The sequence below is a fragment of the Quercus lobata genome, chromosome 12 (genome assembly GCF_001633185.2).
Source record: "Quercus lobata isolate SW786 chromosome 12, ValleyOak3.0 Primary Assembly, whole genome shotgun sequence".
In the NCBI taxonomy this organism is placed as follows: Eukaryota; Viridiplantae; Streptophyta; class Magnoliopsida; order Fagales; family Fagaceae; genus Quercus; species Quercus lobata.
This window is the reverse complement of record NC_044915.1, coordinates 3,268,536-3,291,707: the sequence shown is the minus strand read 5'-3', so window position 1 is coordinate 3,291,707 and position 23,172 is coordinate 3,268,536. Positions and strand designations below refer to the sequence as shown.

General features: G+C 38.5%; 4 protein-coding genes across 5 annotated transcripts; 2 read left to right on the top strand and 2 right to left on the bottom strand.

Moving 5' to 3' along the window:
- Nucleotides 1-6,380: 6,380 nt before the first annotated feature.
- LOC115971703 lies at nucleotides 6,381-7,977 on the bottom strand. The gene is made up of 3 exons (XM_031091718.1): nucleotides 7,525-7,977; nucleotides 7,060-7,392; nucleotides 6,381-6,698 (listed from the first exon to the last, which is right to left on the bottom strand). Exons 1-3 carry the CDS (start codon nucleotides 7,975-7,977, stop codon nucleotides 6,381-6,383), a joined length of 1,104 nt encoding a protein of 367 aa, XP_030947578.1.
- Nucleotides 7,978-8,291: 314 nt separating this feature from the next.
- LOC115971702 lies at nucleotides 8,292-8,849 on the bottom strand. The gene has a single exon (XM_031091717.1). It carries the CDS (start codon nucleotides 8,847-8,849, stop codon nucleotides 8,292-8,294), a length of 558 nt encoding a protein of 185 aa, XP_030947577.1.
- Nucleotides 8,850-12,374: 3,525 nt separating this feature from the next.
- LOC115970980 (methanol O-anthraniloyltransferase-like) lies at nucleotides 12,375-17,396 on the top strand. Of its 2 annotated transcripts, none has more exons than XM_031090628.1 (2): nucleotides 12,375-12,822; nucleotides 17,151-17,396. In XM_031090628.1, exons 1-2 carry the CDS (start codon nucleotides 12,380-12,382, stop codon nucleotides 17,167-17,169), a joined length of 462 nt encoding a protein of 153 aa, XP_030946488.1. In that variant the 5' UTR covers nucleotides 12,375-12,379; the 3' UTR covers nucleotides 17,170-17,396. The 2 variants fall into 2 exon arrangements, 1 of the variants encoding a protein (XP_030946488.1); XR_004087189.1 differs by lacking the exon at nucleotides 12,375-12,822 and adding an exon at nucleotides 14,483-14,939.
- A 3,577-nt stretch (nucleotides 17,397-20,973) lies between these two features.
- LOC115971701 lies at nucleotides 20,974-22,809 on the top strand. Its single transcript, XM_031091716.1, has one exon. The coding sequence runs from the start codon at nucleotides 20,974-20,976 to the stop codon at nucleotides 22,807-22,809; it is 1,836 nt and encodes a 611-aa protein (XP_030947576.1).
- The last annotated feature ends 363 nt before the right edge of the window (nucleotides 22,810-23,172 follow it).

Below are 23,172 nucleotides of genomic sequence, written 5' to 3'. Positions count from 1 at the left end.
GGCTCCTCGGAAGGAAAGGAGGATTTTGATATCCTTAACCCATCCCGTTTATGGTTACGCTCTCCTGAACTCCCATATGCCTTTTTACCTGCTCAAGGCACGCTCCTGACGCTTCAGCATCCAGAGCGTGCCATCATTAAATTTTGGCGACTCCCTTGTCCCCCACGTTCAATGGCAGGATGTAGATCCAACGGCGGAGGATTTTTCTAGGTTTACGAGCGGGAAGTTTCCCGCTTGTAATTTCTGCTCCACTATAAATAGCTTTTCAAATCAATTCCTTTTCCTACTTTCTACAATTACATAGTCCTAGAGCTCATACACTGAACCTGTCTCTCTCTCTCATCTCCCTATGCGTCTACAAATAATAAAAATTTGTCTGAGGACCTTCTTTTTAAACCTGTAAGTTTCCTTATATCCTCTTAGTTTTCGTTTTAAACTTGTTAATTTTTCTTCAAAACCTCTTAGAAAAATGGGTAAGTTCAAACGTTTAGTTGAGTCTGAGGAGGGTATGGAAAGTTTTAGGGTTAAGTATAGGATCCCACCAACAGTGGGCATGAGATATGCCGCCCAAGGGGAATGGGTAGATGCTAGGAAAACAGGAGAGGTGGTTATCCCCACGATCGCCTTCATAGAGGGAAGGATGACCATTCTTATGGGCCCCATCACTAGGAACTATCTTAGGTTCTTTAGACTATCTCCCACACAGTGCGCCCCAAATATGTTTAGGGTATTGGGGAGTATAGAAGCTCTAAATGAGAGAATGAACCTAAATTTGACCTACCACGACGTGAATTGGGTATACAACTTACACCATCTGACGGGACAGGGATACTACCTTAAGTCAAGGTATTCCACAGTAAGGTTAATCCAGTGCCTCCCCACTTTAAACAAAAACTTAAAGGAGGAATTCTTAATCTTTTCTAGGGAATGGCATGATGGCCTACCCTGTCCGACTAAGGAGGGAAAACCAGGTGGGGGTATAGTCGTAAATTTATGTGTCTTGGTTTGCATTTTTTTTTATTATTTCCTAACATCCCTGTCTCTGATGAAATTTTCTTCTAAATTAATGATTTTGCAGATAAGAGTTCTACTAAACCCAAGCTTAGTTTAGTCAACAAAGAGAGTTTAGATAGGATTTTGTGGGCCGAGGTGTACGTAAACGAAGCTGACGGTCAATTGCGAGCGGCCCACTTAATTCTTGGCTACACACCCATTTCACTCGCATTTCAAGCCCCCAAGTACGTAATAAAAGCCCACAATCCTCGGCTCCACTGTATCAGTATTGCCTACCAAGGGTTCATTGTTCCAGAGGGTATCCCGATTCTTGAAGGTACTCCCCGTACTCAACCACTCTTTGTGGCCACCCCTTCAAAAGGAGCATCCTCATCCCAGCTAATTCTTGAGGAAGAGGAAGAAGGAAAAGAAGAAGAAGAAGAAGAAGAAGAAGAAGAAGAAGAAGAAGAAGAAAAAGATTCAGAGGGGATCGTAGACTTATCAGACTCCTCGGACGAATTTGAGGTGTTCAACCAGACTCAATCTCCCGAGGATATATTAGACGAAATAGGTATCCAAAGGAAACCTCAGAAGAGTTTGCTGGAGTTAATAGAAAATCAACCTGGAAAAGGTGCACCGGTCCACACAGTCCCAGCTTCCTCTTCCTCCTCACAAATCTCCTCCTTCTGCTCCTCAGCCATCTCAGCCTTCTAGACCTAAACCTGCTGATCCAAAGAGGAAGAGAGAACAAAAAGGGAAAGATGTGGTGGAGACCGAGAGATCTCGTCCTACTCGTGAAGACGAGGCTCAACGAGCTGCGAAGCAGCAAAAAGTTAGCCATGCGCCACAACTAGGCGTGGAAAGGGCAGATAATCAGCCTACGGGGCCTTAGGCTTGGCTTCTAGCACTCGTGCTCGGCGGAGAACCCTTGAGAGATGATGCATCACTCAGGGATTTCAACGGGGGTATTGGGTGCCGTGTTGCCTTGGCCTTGGAGGAGGCTTTGTTACTTCCAAATGATATGGTTGAGTTGCGGAATATCAGGAAGAACGAGGTTTTCCTCAATGTCAAGAGATATTTGGGCATGGTATGATGCTAATCCCTTTTTTTTTTTTTTTTTTTTACTTATAATTATTATATATATATATATATATTTATTTGTTATGTTACTGACCCTTTTCTTTTAGGCTGTCCAAGCTACTTTCAGGCTTGAGGAGATAACCAACTCCTTCTAGAGTAATTGGACGATGAGAGAAAAAGGCGGGTAGCAGCTGTGCAGTCGCTCAACATTGTTGATCAAAGCAATGTTGACTTGAGGAAAAAGCTAGCTGATGAGGAACATGCCCGGAAGAGTGCTGACTTGGCCTTGGAGAACACTTAAAGGTTGGTCAAAGATCAGAGGCAGCGCCTTCGAGAGGCCCATGACCAGCTGGCTTCTTCCAAGGAGCAAATAGCAGCCCTTAAGAAGAAATTGGAAGAAGCCCAGAGGCTCAAGGATCAGGCTGAAAAATCCAAAGTTGAGGCCGAAAAGGCAAAGATAGAGGCCGAGAAGGCTAGGGAAGAGGCTAAATAGCATGGCTACGACGTCGGCGTAGCCGAGACCGAGGATACCCTTCGGGCAGAGGTCCTTGCTATCTGTCGGACTTATTGTGCTCAGACTTGGGAGGAAGCACTTAATCGAGCCGGGGTTGAGGCTTCCTCTGAGTTGAGAAAGCCAAAAAACATTTACTTCCCTCCAGCCATACGAAGCTTGGATCTTGCTTCCACTCAAGGTGAGGCGGCCTCTATAGCTGCTGACCCGGCAGAGGAAGCTCAGCCTCAGGATCCTCTTCCTCCCAATTAGCAGGAGCAGTCAAAGGAGCCTGAAACTTCAAAAGACACATCCTCGGACAAGGTCGCAGAGGTTCCAAAGGATGGGGCAACTTCCCAAAGTTTCGCGCAAGCTTTAGCTTCAACTACTATACTTGCGGGAGAAGCCCCCAAGGAAAAAGAGAAAGTGATTCCTCGTGAAGCGGCTGACAAGGCCTCCAAGAACAAGCTCCAGATAAAATTAAGACTATAACTTTTTATTTTTATAGGGTAGTTGCAATTGGTGTAATGAAATTCCCTTTCTTTAAGACAGGTTTTAATGAGATGTACACTTTACTTTTGCCAAATTTATATGGGCTATTATTATTTTATCTTTTATTTATGCAATTTTCATTTTGACTGTTCTTTGTTCGTACATAACCATATGCTATAAAAGAGTGAAGTTGCTGACACGAGAGAAAACACACATTTACATATTTTAACTGAGAATTTAAGTAGATTATGACTATTAAATTCATAATACTATCAAGACATACTTTTAATCTATCAATTCTAATAAGTTTCCAACTCTAAGAAAATATCCAAACGTTTAAATAACAGGCAAGTCCAGGGTACCTTAAAATGCTTTAAGTTATGCTCATGGATTTTACCTTGGCTTATAAATTTGGTCATAACTTAGTCTGAGGAACCTGACACAACTTGGTTTCTGTTTAATACTTCAATAGATATCAAAGGGTATTAATTTCCACTAAGTTTGTGGTCTAAGGAACCTGACATAATTTAGTTTGTTTAATACTTCAATAGATGTCAAAGGGTATTAATTTCCACTAAGTTTGTGGTCCGAAGAACCTGACATAACTTAGTTTCTATTTAATATTTCAATAGATGTCAAAGGGTATTAATTTCCACTAAGTTTGTGGTCCGAAGAACCTGACATAACTTAGTTTCTGTTTAATACTTTAATAAATGTCAAAGGGTATTAATTTCCACTAAATTTGTGGTCCGAGGAACCTAACATAACTTAGTTTCTGTTTAATATTTCAATAGATGTCAAAGGGTATTAATTTCCACTAAGTTTATGGTCCGAGGAACCTGACATAACTTAATTTATGTTTAATACTTCAATAGATGTCAAAGGGTATTAATTTCCACTAAGTTTGTGGTCCGAGGAACCTGACATAACTTAGTTTCTGTTTAATACTTCAATAGATGGGGAAACATATGACACATAATTGGAATAAATTAAAGAAAAATTAAACATAACTATTTTTATTATTAATAATAATACCTCTTTAGATTGTTTACATTCCAAGGATGGAATACAGTTTTTTCATCTAGATCCTCCAAATAGTATGCACCTATTCCTGCTACCAAAGTTATTTGATACGGTCCTTCCCAATTGGGCCCTAATTTTCCCTAGGCTGGATTCTTGGTTGTTCCCAAAACTTTCCTCAGTACCAAATCTCCTACGGCCAACGGCCTCAGCTTTACATTGGTATCGTAACCTTGCTTGAGCTTATGCTAGTAGTAGACCAGTTGAACCATTGCATTCTCCTTTGTTCTTTGATTAAGTCCAGACTTTTTCCAGCAATCCATCATTGCCGTCCGGGGTAAATGCATTTGTTCTCAACGTCGGGAAACCTGTTTCTAGAGGGATTACAGCCTCGGCCCCGTATGTTATTGAAAAGGGGGTTTCCTCAGTTGACCGGCGAGGCATTGTTTGATACGTCCAAAGGACATGCGGTAATTCCTCCACCCATCTTCCTTTTGTATCATCCAGTCTCTTTTTAAGTCCGCTCACTATAACCTTATTGACAACTTCAGCTTGCCGATTTCTTTGCGGATAGGCTGGAGTGGAATATCTATTCTTTATTCCAAGATCACAATAGTACTTCCTGAAAGCTTTGCTATCAAATTGAAAGCCATTGTCCGAGATAAGGGTATAGGGAACACCGAATTGAGTAACGATGTTCTTCCAGATAAACCTCTTGACATCTACATCTCTGATATTAGCCAAAGGTTCAACTTCGACCCATTTGATGAAATAGTCTGTGCTGACTAGCAGATACTTTTTATTTTCCAATACCTTAGGGAAAGGACTTACAATATCCAAGCCCCATTGAGCAAACGGCCAAGGGCTGGAAAGAGGGTTAAGAACTCCTCCAGGATGATGGATGTTTGGAGCGAATCTCCAACATTGATCACACTTTTTAACATACTCTTGTGCCTCCTTTTGTATGCCCGGCCACCAGTACCCTTGAGTAATGGCTCAGTGAGATAAAGATCTTCCTCCTGTATGACTTCCACAAATAACTTCATGTAACTTTTCTAGGAGTAATTCTGATGACTCGGGATGTACACAAAGCAGATATGGACTAGAAAAAGAACGTTTATACAACTTCTTGTCCTCGGACAGCCAAAACCGAGGAGCTTTCCTTCGTACCTTCTTAGCTTCTGCCTTCTCCTCGGGCAATATATCTCTTTCAAGGAATAATAGTATAGGATCCATCCAACTCGGTCCTACCTTGATTTGATGGACTTGGAGCAAGTCTTTCTCTACTGGGGTAGGGGTGCATAGGTCTTCAACAAGTATTACTCGGGGCAAATCTTGTGCCGAGGAAGTGGCAAAGGTAGCTAAGGAATCGGCATGGGTGTTTCCACCTCTGGGGATATGCGATAAGTCGAAGAACTCAAACTTTATTTGCATACGCCTAACTTGACCCAAGTACTCTTGCATCCATGCGTCCCGGGCTTCCAATTCCCCTTTTACCTGGCTTACGACCAGTCTTGAATCTGAGAACATCTTTACTGCTTTTCCACCCATTTTCTGGACCATTGCCATTCCCATTAACAAAGCTTCATATTCCGCTTCGTTATTTGTAGTTGAGAACCCCAACCTCAATGATTTTTCAATGGTGATCTTCTTAGGAGATACCAGAACCAACCCTACTCCTGGTCCCCACTGGTTTGCTGCCCCATTCACATGTACTTTCCAGGATGAGGAATATTGTGTGGAGATTAGGCCAACCTATTTTTCATCCATACCATGTTGCTTTACATCTATCTCGTCAGGAAATTCCGTAAACTCGGCTACTAGGTTAGCGAGAACTTGGCATTTTACAGAGGTATGAGGCATATACTTGATGTCAAAAGCTTCTAGAATTGTGCCCCACTTGGCGATTCTCCCGGTATAATCCGCACTTCGAAGTACTGATTTAAGCAGAAACCGAGTCAGGATAACCACGGTGTGTGCCTAGAAATAATGGGGGAGTTTTCGTGTAGCATGCACTACTGCCAAGATGGCCTTTTCCAGTGGTAAATACCGCACCTCAGCTTTGTGAAGTGAATTGCTCACATAGTAGACTAGTCGTTGTATGCCACAATCTACTCGTATCAAAACAAAACTTACCGCATGAGAGGTTACTGCCAAGTAGGCAAATAGAACCTCATTCATCTCAGGACTGGACATGATGGGTAGCTGAGATAGATATTCTTTAAGCTGTTGAAAGGCCACAACACACTCCTCGGTCCATTCAAATCCTTTCCACTTATGTAGTAAAAGGAAAAAGGGTCCGCACCTATTTGCTGATCTGGATATAAATCGGTTCAAAGTAGTAGTCATCCCGGTCAGTTTCTGGAACTTCCTTGGGATTTCGAGGTGCTCCCAAGCCGTTAATGGCCTTAATCTGATCTGGATTTACCTCAATTCCCCTGTGAGTCACCATGTAACCCAAAAACTTTCCCGAATTGACACCAAATGAACACTTGGATGCATTTAGGTGCAACTTATGCTTCCTCAGAACCTCAAAGACGTTTGTGAGGTCTTCCACATGCCCTGACGCTACCTTTCTCTTTACAACCATATCATCAATATAGACTTCGATGCCCCTACCTAGCTGTGGTTCGAACATTTTAGTCATCATCTGTTGATAAGTAGACCCTGCATTTTTCAAACCGAAGGGCATCATTTTGTAGTGATAGTTTCCAGTGGGAGTAACGAAAGATGTCTTTTCCTGATCGTCCAACGCTAGTGGTATTTGGTGATATCCTTGGAAGGCGTCCAAAAAACTCATCCGAGGATGGCCTATTGTTACGTTCATTAGATGAACTATCTGAGGCATAGGGAAAGGATCTTTGGGACAAGCCTTATTGAGGTCTGTGAAGTCCACACACACACGCCATTTCCCAGTTTTTTTTTTTCACCACCACCGTGTCAGCTAACCACTGAGAATAGAATACTTCCTTGATAGCCCTTACCTGTTTGAACTTTGTTACCTCATTTCTGACAGTTTCGGCGTGCTTTTTGGACGGACGCTGAGGTGGTTGTCTCTTCGGAGTGATAGAAGGGTTAACATTTAAATGATGACAAATAAAACTTGGGTCTATACCCAGGGCTTCATACACGCTCCACGCGAACACATCAACATTTCTTCTAAGGAATTCAACCAGTTGTTCCTTCTCCTGCGAAAGTAGTTGAGCCCCAACTTGAAAGAATTTCTCCTGATCATCGCCAACGACTACCTTCTTTAGATCTTCACATTTCACCTCGTCGGCTGGTCCATTGATGGGCAACACCGGAGTTTCTGATTGCTATAAGCCGTTATTAGCAGTGGCCGAGATTTCAGTCTCAGGCCGATGTTGTATGGTCGCTACTAGACATTGTCTGGCTGTGGACTGACTTCCTAAAATTTCCAACACTTGGCCTCCAGAAGGATATTTCACCTTTTGGTGAAGAGTGGAGGAGTCAACCCCTAGGGTATGAAGCCAGGGTCTGCTCATAATGGCCGTGTATGGAGAGAAAGCATCTACAACAATGAAGTCCACCTCTACCACATCTAGGCTGGTTTGCATGCGTAATTTGATCTGACCTTTTGGAACAACCATTTTATCTTCAAAACTCACTAAAGGAGAACTGTAGGCTGTTAAGTTTTCAGGTTTCAGATTTAGCCCCTTATATAGGTCGGGATACATTATTTCAACTCCGCTGCCTTGGTTAATCATCACTCTTTTCACATCGTACCCACCAATTCTAAGTGTGACCACTAAAGCATCATCATGTGGCTGTATGGTTCCAAGTTTGTCCTCATCTGAAAAACTTAACACCAATGGAGTGCCTATCTTGATTCTCTTCGGCATTGAACTAAACTCTTTGGCTGGGTAACAAGATACCGACATTACTCTGGAGGGACAAGATCTGGTTCTCCCTGGGGCAACAAATATGACATTTATTGTGCCTCTCCCTAAAATTTCGAACCCGTTTGGCTTCCCTGTCCGCTGGAATGATGCAGGAGTTGTTTCAATTTCCCTTCCCGGATCAGCTGATCTAAATGGTCCCACAAGTTTCTACAATCTTCGGCGGTATGCCCATGGTCTTGATGATATTGGCAATAAAGGTTTTGGTTGCGTCTCATAGGATCTCTTGCCATCTTGTTTGGCCATTTAAAGAACGACTCATTTTTAATCTTCTGCAACACTTGCTGCACTAGCTCTCAAAACATAGCATTAATCACCTGGGTGTTGGCAGATCCTGGCTGCCCAACAAAGTCTTTCCGAGGTCGGTTATTATTGTACCGGTCCAACCTGAAATCCCTCATCTCTCGAGGGATCACTTTAGCCTTTCCTTTCCCCTGCAGTTGGTCTTCTTCTACCCTTCTGTACTTGTCAATCCGATCCATTAGTTGACGTACACTAGTAACAGGCTTACCAGTTAGAGATTTCCTCAAATCATGCTCGGTTGGAAGGCCAGCCTTAAAAGTGCTAATGGCCACATCATCGTACTCTTCTTCTATTTCGTTAAACATCTCCCAGTATCTATCTAAGTAGGCCTTCAGAGTCTCTCCTTCTCGCATGGACATAGATAATAAGGATCCCAAAGGTCGAGAAACCCTGCTACAAGTGATAAAGCGAGCACCAAAGGCCTGGGTGAGTTTCTTAAAGAAGTCAATAGAGTTCGCCTTTAAACCGTTAAACCACCTCATCGCCACTGGGCCTAAGCTAGATAGAAAAACCTTACACATTAAGGCCTTATCTTTGGAGTGAACAGCCATCCTTTGACTGAAATGGCTGACATGTTCCACTGGATCTGTTTGACCATTATAAATGGTGAATGTGGGTTGATGGAATCACCGAGGAAGATTCACACCTTCTATGTTTCGTGTGAAGGGTGATTTAGAAACTTGACTCAGCGCCTTATTCATGGCATTGTTCCCCAGGCCTTTGCGAGGCGGGCTCTTGTATTTATGTCTATGGTGGTACTCCTCGTCGTAGGAGAAAGTCTCGCTGGGTGGAGTTCTGAATCTTCGTCTATAACTAGCACCATCTGTCTCTTCAGATGACAGCTCAGAGCTGGGCGGCGAATGTCTTCACCGAGCGTGACACAATTCCCTCTTTAATTCATTGATTTCACATTGCATGTCTCTATCATCCTTTGCATAGGAAACACGACTCTTCTCTCGAGATTGACTTTTACTGGTATGAGTTGTGTGCACACTTCCCTCACGACCTCCTCTCCGTTTGAGGTTCTTACGCGGATTGCTATGCTGAAAACCCCTTAACTCTACTTGGTGTAGACTAGCGTCTACCTGGTGTGGTCTTGTTGCTGCTTGGTGTGGACCTGCTTCTTCCATCTTGAACGTTGTACTTGAATCTCCTTCAGAATAGATCAAGCTCTCCCCACAGATGGCGCCAATTGTAAGGATTGAATTTGGATTGGACCTAGTGTAGGATTGGGTTTAAGCCCAACAAACCCAAACAATGAATTTATAGAGTGTGGGTGAAAGAACTAGTTCTACTCCAAAAGATGGACAATAAAAGTTGCTGAATTAGGATTGTTGAACACAAGTAAATAAGAAAAACTGTCCTTGGCACGGCCTGAGGAACTCATGTTATAATATCTAGTACTTGAACAAAGCTACAAGAGTTCATCGTATTCTTACAAAGATTTCTTGATTTTTTTTGATCCTTCTCTTTAGGCCACCTTCCCATGCTATATACTATAATTTTGGTGTCATCTCCATCATACACGTGTAGGTTAGATTCGAGGAACTCCTTTTTGTCCCATCCAACACCTCCCAGAACCATCAAATAGTAGCTGTAAGGTTGCTTGGCCACTATTCAAGTATCACCTCCACATTAATGCGGCCAGAGAGTTAGTTAGGAGGCATTTAATGTGGAGGTAGCAGCTTTTGAAGATATTTGTTGCCTCCCTTTACTCACCCCTTGTCCAACGTCCAACTCTTAGTTGTGATGCAACTTTGAAGAAGGTCTAGGGTGATAGGACATTCTTACTGACCTCAAATATCCGTTTTCGAGATGAATTTTGTCCTTGGATGTATTTCGGACCGTCACATACAATTTTTATTTCTTCTTCTTATATTATTCCCATCATAACCTTATTTAACCATCCTCGGACAGGTTGATATCCTCGGATTGGGTCATAGGCCCAATTCATACAGTTTTAATATTACCTTTATAGATAGTTGGCCCCCACAATTATTATTATTATTATTATCTATGTGATTTGTGATGTATGTGAATGTGTGTATGTATAGTATAAATATAATATAACTTCATATAATTTAATAATTAAGAAATACGAGAGTTTATTATACGTCTGGGTATTATCATCATATTATAATAACTTTTTGTTATAAAGTTAGTGATTCAAATCAGCGATTGTTTAAGTATTTGATTGCTAAAGTAGATACTTAGTGTATTATTTATGTATAGATAAGTGTGGCCGTGTGGGTTAATAATTAATACAGTGTAAATGTGCTGAGTTTTGTCATTTAGTTTAATATATTTTTATAAAAACATTGGTAAATAGATAATGACAACTACATAAAAATAAAAATGTTATACAAATTTAATAAAGTAAAATTGTTAGACCTACCCACATTGACAATAGATAATGACAACAGATAATGAATTATCATATAATGATTTTAAAATATGAAAATTCACAAAAAAAAAAAATTGTAAAATGTCATGTATTTGCGAGTGTGTGTGTTTTTTTGGGTTCATAACTTGATATGTTCAAAATTTATTTTAATCTAATTTTCTTAGTGACTCACTGTTTGCAGTGTTTTTGTGTGAATCCCTTCTTGGTGTTGATAATTTGTTCGCTTAAATTTCATTCTCAATATTGCTTGTGATTATTTAATTAATTGGTGTTAAGGTACTATCGCATAAACTGCAATATTATTAATTTGACCTTAATGACATTAATCTACAGTCTACACTTCAATATATAATTATTATTTTTAATGAAATTAAAGATAATTTCAGTATCCTCCTAATAATTAGTGTTGCCCTAAAACTAATATCCATGATCCATCCAGACACGTGAAAAACATAGGGTGCGGGTGTAGTCTACCATCACGTTTTACATGTCAAGAAGAAAGTCTAGACTTTTTGTGCCAAGGCCCAAAAACAAGCCATTATGCGATTGTAGACTACTAGACTTTCTTCTTGACATGTAAAACGTTTTTTTTTTTTTTTTTTTGGCACAAAAAGTACTGTAAAACGAGTGGAACAAACTTAAGGTCAGCAATGGAACTTTCAAGTTTGAAGTGGTCCGATGACAGTGAGTCCCCTTGATGAATTTATATTGGTCAGTTGCCAATTGATTCAACAGTTTGTTTCCTTTCCATCGTTAGACTTTGTACGAGGAATATTCTGGAATATTTTTACATTAGACTGTCAGTTTCTCACGGAAACCTTTGTTAAATATGAATTTCATGTTGCTTTGGAAGAAAGGAGAGAAAGAGACATGAAAAAAGAAAAAAGAAAAAAAAGAAGAAGCATGTGGGTTAAACTGGATTTCTTTGTGGTTGAGCTTAATATTTATAGCCAAATTTGTGTGGTGCCAAATCTCTGTTAGGTGCAATTGGTGTTGGAAGCAGCAGCACCACAAAACTTTTTTATTTCAAAATTGTTCGATATTGAAATGCTAAAAAAAAAATACTGATGGATATAAAGCCAAAATCCTCTTTTCCATTTTTTCCATTGTATCGTTACAATGTAAATATATAAATGTTCAGATATAAATATAGAAAAAACATACATTAGGAGCTGGCGTAAAAGACCAGATTTACGTCACTAATCGGTGAATGTTGTATCATATCTTTAATGAGAAAGGGAAAAGCTTGTGCCTCATGGCCAATTTCACTAAACACGTTAGGATATAGACACGTGTTCAAAATTGGATGCATGTCCACGTCTCAATGTGTCCCACACCATTGGACACAAGCCCAACCTAATAAGATACCAATACATTGTATCACAATACTTATTAATTCCTCACATGTAATTTTTGTTTTTAATTCCTCACATGTAATTTATGTTTTTGGTCCTACGGATGTGGCATACTTTGGTTTTGTTTTGTTTTTTGTTTTTTTTGTTTTGTTTTGTTTTTTGTTTTGTTTTGTTTTGTTTTTTTTTCTGCTGAATAGCTTTTACTTTCGATTGAAATACAAGAAAACCAATGGACGGATATAAATATAAGAAGACCCTCGTCCACTTTCACTTCATATATTTTCTGTTTCTTTTACTTGTTCCTTTTGCACCCACAATGTCTATGCCACCTTCTTCCCCTCTAGTATTCTCAGTGAGACATTGCGAGCCAGAATTAATTGTGCCTGCAGCACCAACACCTTATGAGTTAAAGCAACTCTCAGATATAGATGACCAAGAAGGCCTTCGTTTTCAGCTTCCATTTATAATGTTTTACTCAAACAATAATCCATTGATGGTTCATAAAGACCCCATGAAAGTCATCAAAGCAGCTCTAGCTAAAGCACTAGTGTATTATTACCCTTTTGCAGGTAGGCTTAGAGAAGGACGTAACCGGAAACTTATGGTGGATTGCACCGGAGAAGGAATCTTGTTCGTTGAAGCTGATGCGGACATCACACTGGAGCAGCTTGGTGACACAATACAACCACCATGCCCATATATTGATGAGCTTCTACGTGATGTTCCTGGCACTAATTACTTGGATGCCCTTTGCTACTCATTCAGGTATACATATGTTAAAGTCGTCGCTAAATTCCCTCCACTCCTAGTTATAAATCAATACCATAGATTCTGAATTGGAAGGTTAATTTTAATAGGAAAATGCTAACGAATGCTTTTAGGTAATTTGTTAATATTCTATTTTAAGAAAATTTTAACATCACTTTTATAAGAAATGAAAAATACTGTCAAATATTAAATTTTTTTTCCCCTTATAAAAACTTTCCTTAATTGAATTATTAATTAATACTCTTAGCATGACCTTAATAGTCTGCTAGTGAAACCATTGTAGGGACCTCAAACAAAGTAGTTAATAATGTACTCAATGTCATTTCAGTTTAGTTCGAGGAACTATATCTTTCGTTTCTAGTTAATAGTAATGCGTTCCATTTTAGGTTTACCACAATTTACATATAATTTAAAATCTAAATATCTTGATTCTCAAAAAAAAAAAAAAAAAAAAAATCTAAATATCTTATAAACCCAAATATTAACTTAACTTAACCTAATATATTAGCTTAAATAACATGTTTTATGACATTTGTTTTAATTTGTTAACAATTTTTAATTATTTGTTCCGACCGAAATTCCCCAAAATTCCTTGACATAGCCGTATATTTTATCATGTATGCTTCAAAGGGGCCAGTACCGGTATCAGTTTAATAGTTCATAGGGTACATAGTGTCAGTACAACCAATACCAATATGGTGTTGATTACTTTGCACCCAATTCGAACTAATTAATATTCCTTGAATATCATTAGTTAGTTCGTCTCCATTTCTCATAAAATCGATAGATTTTTTTTTTTTTTTTTTTTTTTTTTTTTTTTTTTTTTAAGAATAAAAATTGATAGTTTATTTCACAGGTAACAATTTATTTCTTAAATTACATATTTTTAGGCATTGAATACACCACATATAACAATCACTACAAAACGCGGGGGCCTTGGGCCGCGTTTTTTAAGCCGCGGCCATAAAAAACGCGGCCCAAGGTTGAGCCTAAAGCCCTGTTTTCAAAAACGTGGCTTCAAAGAACCTTAAGGTCGCGTTTTGTACGCGGGGCCATAGACAGGTTCTGAGGCCGCATTTTTTTGAGATAAAAACGTGGCCTAAGGACTTTCGCATTTTATTTTTTCGCAAACTCCTTTTTTTTTTTTTTTGGTTTTCTTTTACTGTGCCCGCATTTTTAAAATGCGGCTCTAGAGTTCCTGAAGCCGCGTTTTAAAGACGCGGCTTTAGTTCGGGATGGGGCCACGTTTTTAAAACAGGGCCATAGATAGGTTCTGAGGCCGCGTTTTTTTGAGATAAAAACGCGGCCTAAGGACTTCCGCATTTTATTTTTTCGCAAACTCTTTTTTTTTTGTTTTCTTTTACTGTGGCCGCATTTTTAAAGTGCGGCTCTAGAGTTCTTGAAGCCGAGTTTTAAAGACGCGGCTTTAAATTTGGTCTGAAGCCGCGTGTTAAAAATGCGGCTCTAGTTCGGGATGGGGCCACGTTTTTGAAACGGGGCTTCAGATTTCCCCTATAGCCGCATGTTGAAAATGTGGCTTTAGGGGAAGTATAAATATTAATGTTATGTACTCTCCAACCCATCATCTACCCTCCATTTGATCTGAAGCCTCCATCTTTCAAGCGCTCCATTAGATCTTAACCCATCGCAGATCTACACTCCATCCGATCTGACCCCTCACCTCCGTCCGATCTCAAGCCTCCATCTCTCAAGCCCTCACCCTCCATCTCCGACCTCAACCCTCACCCTCCATCCGATCTCAACCTCTTTCTCAGGAAATTGCTGCTGCTTGCTCTTTGTCCGTCAGTTGAGTTTACTCTCCAGTGAAGGTTAAGATCAAGAGAAAACCCTAAATTTCACCCACTTTTTTTTTTTAATTTTTTTTCTTTCTTCAGAGAAACCCATTTGAATAAGTGGTTTTGTTTTTATCCTTCCATAAAAAACTCCGCAGACGCCGACGCCGAGAGACCAGCCCAGCGCCGACGACCCCAACACTGACAAGGCCGAACCCAACTCAGCCTGCCGAATTCTCATACCCATCAGCGACCCATACCCAACGCCGTCGAGCCCATCGCCGACAAGGCTGGTTCACAAGGCTTTCGGTGGTAAAAAGTGTATGTACTCTCTCTCTCTCTAGTGTGAGATTTGTAATCTGATTCATTAGACATTAAATGTGTGTGTATTTCAAGCTCATTGTGAATGCGTTTGTTTCATTTTCTGAAACGTGCTTTTGAAATGAAAGGCAAAACGGTGCATTTAGTGATTTTTTAGCGATCTGTGATTAATATTGTCTTATTTATTAATTTTACTATTATTCCTTATAATAAATGTATTTGAACTTTTGTTTGCTGCTGTATCATGACCAACTAGCCTATAGAAAGTTATAGAAAAATGGTACTATGCGTTATTGTTACTCAATGCCTTGAAATGTAGCTAATATGAAGAGCAGTAAAGTCTTAGAATGATTTAAGTAATGCCTTGAATCAAACTAACTAATATTGTGATCAGATGTGCATGATGATATGGGTTTGTGGAATATAATGTGAGGAGTGAATCTCAATGGACCAATTCTAAAACAATGAAAGGATTTGGGGTTTTGAGTGATAGCTCAATGGTACTAGCACCATCTATGGTGCCCAGTATTTTGGATTCAAACCCCCCCTCCCCCCCTCCTCTTTACCTAGCCAAAAAACAAAGAGAAGGGATTTGTTTGGGGAAATTTGATTCCTGTATATAAAAGTAACACAATTTAAATCTGACAACACTTTATATGGTTGACTTCAAATTTATTTGAAATATGATCCTTCCTTTCCTTTCTTTGTATCACATTGGAAGGTGAGTTTTGGGCATGAGGATGACAAAAGTGGAGGGACTTGTGTTCACAGGATGCATAGAGAATTTCACTACTCAGATTTAGGACTTGATCATTAGGTGATTGGGTAACACAAATATATAGTTGAAACACCAGGCTTGTGTTACATTGCAATTGAAGTTGCCTTGTTTAGTATATGAGAAACATTTCCATGAAATTTTTGTAATAGCTGACTTGATTTTCCTGTGACCTTATACCCAACTGTTAGAAAATAAATACTTTTAGTTTTATTTTTATTAATGGTTAAATTAATATTATTGAGGTATTCATGCATTGTTTACATGTAAAAGAAAGTAGTGTGGTTTAGCCTCCTATTTTCCACAGCCTTTCTGGCTAGAGTTTGAACTGTAAAATAACCTTTTGTTTAATCTAAGAGAAATTCTACTGCTTGGATGAGAACAAAGAAGCTTGATAATGTTTTCCAATCTTCCAACTATATATGCAATTCTCTTTTGTTTGTAATACATAATGTGTATAACACAGTAATTGTTTGTTATATTCAAATTAATAAATCTCTTAGATTTTTTTTATTGGCAAATTACACACGCACCCAGTGGGTTTTGAACCCACGACCCCAACCTCCATCCCATTATTATGGGTAATGGAAGTTCTAGTTGAGCAATATCTCATTGGCAATACATGTCTTAGATTTTTAGAGTTAAAATATAGATGCTTTTCCCTTTTCTTTAATGTGCATTGCCATCACCACTTATTTATTCATTTTTTTAAACTTGAACTGAATCACCTCCAATTTGTGCTTATCAACTACCAAATTTGAATTATTTGTGGTGCCTTAGGATTACACTAGGAACTGTCCAACCTTTTTGTGTCGCTCTTGGACGTTGTATCACAACACAAAGATAGTTTTGATTAATACCTAAAAGTTGAATAATTCTGTCCTTGCAAATATCTCGATTCCTGGTTGGTGGTCACTTTTTGTTTTTGTTTTTTTTTTTTTTTGGGGAATTTTTCATCCAAATTAGTGAATCAAATGCATTTCCACCTTTTGAAAATAGATGAACTGAAAAATTCATCTTTCTTTTGGGTAAAATAGTTTTTATACTGACTTGTAAAATTGAAATGATGCACTATGATTGGTTACTGCCTACAATTTCATGATTCTTAATTGTAAAGCATTTGTTTTCTACCCATCCAAGGTGGTATCTATCTGACCACAGGGGAAAAAGAACACCACTTTTGCATGCATTGTATTTAATATATAGAGGGCCTTTGTAATTTGTACGTATAGGGGACAAGAATATCAATTATCTGATACATACATACATACATTTAACACATACAAATTGAATGCTTATCTCACGAAAAGCCAATTATATATCTATAGATATATTATTGACTTATCAGGAATAATTTTTACTTATCAAAAAAGATATAGATTATTTTGGGACTAAAGTTTTGTTGTTGTTTCATGATCTAATTTCTGCCTATATAGGTTGCAGGAGTTGTTGTGATCCTTGAGGTGCAAAGAAGTGCTAGATCAGAAGCCAGAAAGGAGGAAGTACGCAAACAAGAACTTGAGGTGATATGGCAATACTCATCTTTGTTAGTGAAACTTAATCCATATGTTTAGTTCATTTTGTCTAATGAGATATCTGGAGGTCTTTCAAGAGACGGTCATGCATCCAATAAAATATATATTGACAGGCTTCTTGAGATGTCATTAGATATTTTTAGTAGAGTTCTGAATGTGTTTCTTTATTTTAATTTTATTTAATAATGGTAAGTTACACTCGCACCCAATAGGTCTTGAACTTCACTGTCTGTCCCATTTTGATGAGAGGAGGAAGTGCCAATGGAGATGGTATACACTATGGTTAAATATCAAATATTGATAATTATTAACATTTCCCTTTTCTTCCCACTTCCTCTTCTTTATGTCAGTAAATCTTCAACTTAAATTATCAAGGAAAACTAACTAGACTAAAGTAAAGTAAAGTAATCAATTTTCCTAATTATCAAGGATTTCAAGTGATCAATCCAAAATTAGTTTCTTGCTTTAGGTTTCACATAGAACAATTTTGCTTTAAGAAATAGGCCAAACAGATACTTTTTGTGTTGCTCACAGCAGAATGTTGTTTTAATGGAGGTTTGGTGCATTTGGAGGGAATGCAATTAACGCACTTTTGAGGACTTACAGTTGCTTTCTTTTTTTACTAGTTCCCTTTATGATTGGGCTAGGGCTTGGGGGCTCACATCTAGTGACTCTCTTCCCTTGTTCATTAGCTCTTTCTTACTTTGTAATCAGTTTTCTTTTCTGTTCTTCTTTTTTTCTTCTTTGTAATCTCTGATATGCTTTCTGTTTTTTTGCATAAAGCAGTTTTTTGAATATACATCTTTCTTACTTATCAAAAAGGAGTAGCATAAAGAGATACCCAACGAATGAATGCAAAACTGTCACTAGACTCTAGATTAGTCACTGCCTAACCAATTTCTACTACAACATATAACAATATTACAGCTATGCTCATTTCATGGGTCATAAGTACAACACTCATACATCATTCACAAAATACAAACTTATATGCTTAATACTAATTCAATCCAAATTAATGGTGTTAACACAACACTACACTCTTTCTTGGTCTCTGTCTATGTGTTCAACAACAACTATTAAAATAATACGAAGAACATAAAAGATATAGAGAGATCAAAAGGCAAGGGAGGAACCAAGGAATATTACCTGGTTTTGCCCAGCAGCCAGTGTCTGCAATAAAAGGCCCTTAGCAGCTACATTTTTACTATGCAAAATTGTTGTTTTACAGTGATATCTATGTAGGGTATATACTGAAACTATATTGACTTAGGAGAATCCCTAGGTTGGACTAAAATCAAGGTCAATTAATGTTCCATGATTTCAGACAATCTAGGATATCAACATGTACTACATGTGATATGCATGGTACACCAACATGGTGACAAACCAGAACTAGATGGGTCGTAGGAATATGCGAAACCAATGTGTCAAGATTTTTAAGAATATAATAATTTTGCTCTATTCTATTAATACTTATTAAATGCATGATTGTCCAACCATGTTTTGAAATTCTATAATTACCCAAGAATCTTATGAAATTGACAAACTAAGTGAATCTGCAATTGGTTTTGGTACGTAAAAGAAAACAGTCAACTGATGGCCAACCAATAAATCAACCGAGGCCGAAAACAACAAACAACTCTTCTTATAACACTAAACACTTACCTCATTGTTTTGGCTACGATGAAGGGCAATATCAAACTAAAAGGTTCAAATCTTAAAGCATATTAATGAGTCTGCTTCTATATGTCTATAATTGATTAGTTTTTACCAGTAACACTCATTATGGTTAAAACACAAGATTTGAATCAATGATTTTCACCCTCATGGTGACAAAAAATTATAATACGAACAAGGGACCTCCTAGACTAGAGTAGTTATTCACTATATATCTCTACATTGGTAAGGTACTCACATCTCAATTTTTAATAGTTACAATATGAATTAGTTTTTTGTGTTCTATCATACGTTATGGTGAAGGTAGTTTTCCTTGTTTGTTCTAGTCACTTAACCTACTCTATTTTGACTAATGACAATATGATTGCTTGTGCATTACCCTATTACTGTTACGAACGCAATTTCACATCAAACATCACAGTGTTACATTAACCTTGCTGCTATGTACGTTTTTGTATTTTCACATAATATGCTAAAGATTGCAACTCCCATTGTAATTGAAGTGAACTACAAGCCTTTCTCATAATAATACTAACCATTTAGTGCATCACCAAGTCAAATGAATAGTCCAATGGTCAACTCCAGGACTGTGTAATCATATTTTATAGATTTTAATATAAATATGTGTTTGAATTCAATGGGATAATCCAATGTATTTAAGTTGTCTTTTTATCTAGTGTCATCCAATGTCTTTTTGGTTTAATTCTCATTACATATGCCATAGCTACAACTTATTATATAAAACTTTCCATGTTCTTTAATATGAATTATTTCTTACTTTCAGGTGCAAACAGTAAACAAGCCGTGTGAAAATTTCATCCATACTGGTCATCAAAAACCGACATTCACTAGCAGGTTGAAGCTGAACCATAATTTATGCTTATTTCCCGTACAAAGATTAATATTTTGCAACTTCATGTCACTAAATGTATGCTAATGGAATGGTTTTTATTTTTTTTACGAGTTATGAATTTTCTTTGGATATTTAGTTGTGTTTTGTTGTTGAAGTACATGATTTTCTGTCAAGGATGGACCTAGTAGGGGGCTCGGCCCCCCCCCCCCCCCCCCCCCAACAAATTTTTTTTTTCTTTGCATAGGTATATTGTATGTTTTTAATAGTTGGGCCCCTCCCTTCGAAAACCGTGGGCCCTGTTAGCCAGCCCCGCCCAGACAACCTATAGGACCCTTTTCAAATTTTTGAAGCAAGGGAGATTTAGGTCTACGCCTAGAGTTGGTCATGCATATGCATAGTGGTATTATTTTTAGGGAAAAACCTAAGTACACTCTCTTGTGCAATGCATTAGATTCCCAATTAAACACATTTTTGCATTGACAAATAAAGAAGAAAATAATGTTATTTTTGCTAAAGATAATTAAGTTCAATGTTACTATGTCTTCATAATTTGTCTTAGACATGCTCTCAGAGTGTCCAAACCCATAGATGTATCATAGTGGATTTCGTTAAATTACTTGATTAGTTGGTATTATGAACTGCCTATAATGCCATGATTTTTAAGTAGATTTCTATGTCACAACGACCTCGATGATAGTTGTCATCTAACCTAATGTTTAGATTTTGAATATGTTTCAGTTCTTGCCATGTGGTTATAATGGTTGTTGTGTTCCCCATTATTGTACTTTCCTTTTCAAAACCTGCCAATAAATAATGCAATGACACCCAATAGAACAGAAAGCAAACAAAATGAGTCCTTTATTTAGGCATTGTTGATGGATTACGTTCATATAGGTCATTTTGATGCACATGTTTTGTATGAAACGAACATCACACTCTTGCATCCACATTGGTTACTCGGCATATTTTCAATCAACATCATTATGAATGAAATTGTCACCGAAAATGTTTTGAACTCACTTTTGACCAAAGACCTAAGTAATTGAGCATCATGGTATTACAGACTTCATAAGTATGACGTATTTAGTAATTATGAAAATTACATGAATTGGGTATTTGTAGTTATAATAATGAGTACCTTTGTAGTAACAAATTTTGGTGTAGGTAAAATTACGTAAATATTGTATCACAATGGACAAAAGTTGGATGGAGAAGAGGAGGGGTACAAGGGAATGTTTTGAAGGTGTAAACCAATTTGTGGAATTTGCCGCTCCATCCGCGCGCAATGGGAAGATCTTATGTCCTTGTGTGAAATGTGTGAATTTGCTTATACAACCGCTAAATGTGGTGCGTGAGCATTGTTGGGGTTCGGGGATGCTTAAAAATTACAAATTTTGGAAATTTCATGGTGAATCGGCTGCTGCTACGCCGGCTACCGAATGTGGGAGCTCTCATGTGCAAGAAACCCAAAATCTATATGGTGATTTTCATGGGATGTTGCACGATTTGTGCCCCCCGCATGAAATGCCACCCGAACCAATGGAGGAAGGTCCAACTGCGCAACATCCGGTTGAAGGTCTGAATGATGACGCCAAGAAGTTTTACAAGACGATAGATGATGTAGACAAACCTTTATATGAAGGCTGTACAAAATTTAGCATTTTCTCAGCCATTGTCGTGTTGTTCCAATTGAAGACTTTGTGTGGTTGGACAAATAAGTCATTTACTCTGTTGCTTCAAGTCCTGATGGATATGCTTCCTTCAGTTGCGAAGTTGCCGAAGGACCATTATGAGGCTAAGAAGATAGTTCGAGATTTGGGTTTGGGTTATGAGAAGATCCATGCTTGTCCCAATGATTGTATGCTGTTTTGGAAGCAAAATGTTAACCTCGAGGCGTGTCCTTGTTGTAAAGCTTCAAGGTGGAAAACAAATGAGGCATCTGTTGCTAGTAAGCATGCTTCATCCAATAAGGGGAAGAAGAAAGCTGCGAAGATCCTATGGTGGTTCCCCTTAAAGCCAAGATTGCAGCGACTATTTCTTTCACCCGATCTGGCTAGTTCTATGAAATGGCATGTTAATGGTCGTACTGATGATGGGGTAATGCGGCATCCTGCTGACTCAAATGCATGGAAAGTGTTTGACAGTAAGCATTTACACTTCTCATCTAACCCTTGTAATGTCAGACTTGAATTAGCTGCGGATGGGTTCAACCCCTTCGGAATTATGAGTACTAGTCACAGTACGTGGCCTGTCATGTTAGTCCCGTACAATCTCCCACCTTGGCTGTGCATGAAACGGTCATATTTGATTCTATCATTAGTTATTCCTGGTCCTACCTCGCCAGGGATTGCTATAGATGTGTACTTGGAACCGTTAGTAGAAGAACTAAGGGAGTTATGGGATGTTGGAGTACAAGCATACGATGCATCTTCAAAAGAAGTATTCCAATTGCGTGCAGCCTTGATGTGGACCATAAATGATTTTCCTGCATATGCAGATTTGTCGGGTTGGAGTACCAAAGGTGAGTTGGCGTGTCCTTCTTGTGCCGTGAAGACCGAGTCTCGATATTTGAGAAATGGTCGCAAATTCTGTTACATGGGACATCGGCGATGGTTGGATGTTGACCATGATTTCTGCAAAGATGGTATGTCATTTGATGGATCTAATGATACTCGATTGGCTCCTGAACCACCAGTCACATCTGACATTATTGTCGAAACTGAACATTTACTTGGACGTTGTCTGGGTAGGAAATGTCAACTTGCTTACAAAAAAAGGAAGAGAAGGGAGGCAGACCAGAGTGGTTGGAAGAAAAGGAGTATATTTTTTACGTTGCCTTATTGGGAGGATCACAAGTTGCGACACAATCTTGATGTGATGCACATAGAGAAGAATGTGATGGACAATATACTAAGCACACTGTTGAACTTGAAGGATAAAATGAAGGATAATTACAAGGCACACCTTGACTTGGCGGACATGGGGATAAGGAGTGAACTCCACCTACAACGAAAAAGTGATGATTAGTATACCATACCGGCCGCATGTTATCATATGACTTCATCGGAGATAGATGATTTCTTGCAAGTTTTGAAGGACGTAACAGTGCCCGATAGGTACGCTTCCAATATCTCACGTCGGGTGAATATGAAAAAACGCAAGATTTTTGGTTTGAAGAGTCATGATAATCACATATTGATGCAGCAACTTTTTCCCATAGCTTTACGTGGGTCTTTGCCATCTCATGTTACTAGGCCTTTGATAAAGTTAGCTTGCTTCTTTAGAGAAATTTGTTCCAAAACCCTTACGGTTTCAGATATTGTGACTAGTGAGGCAGAGATTGTAGTGACATTGTGTGAATTGGAAAAGATATTTCCTCCATCATTCTTT

Coding starts and splice junctions, on each gene's coding strand:
- LOC115971703 (XM_031091718.1), bottom strand. CDS start 7,977: ATGTCGGTATCTTGTTACCCAGCCAAAGAGTTTAGTTCAATGCCGAAG. Junction 7,393..7,524: donor CCTCCACTCTTCACCAAAAG/GTGAAATATCCT, acceptor AACGGCTTATAG/CAATCAGAAACTCCGGTGTT. Junction 6,699..7,059: donor AGGTAACAAAGTTCAAACAG/GTAAGGGCTATC, acceptor TTCGAACCACAG/CTAGGTAGGGGCATCGAAGT.
- LOC115971702 (XM_031091717.1), bottom strand. CDS start 8,849: ATGGCTGTTCACTCCAAAGATAAGGCCTTAATGTGTAAGGTTTTTCTA.
- LOC115970980 (XM_031090628.1), top strand. CDS start 12,380: ATGCCACCTTCTTCCCCTCTAGTATTCTCAGTGAGACATTGCGAGCCA.
- LOC115971701 (XM_031091716.1), top strand. CDS start 20,974: ATGGACAAAAGTTGGATGGAGAAGAGGAGGGGTACAAGGGAATGTTTT.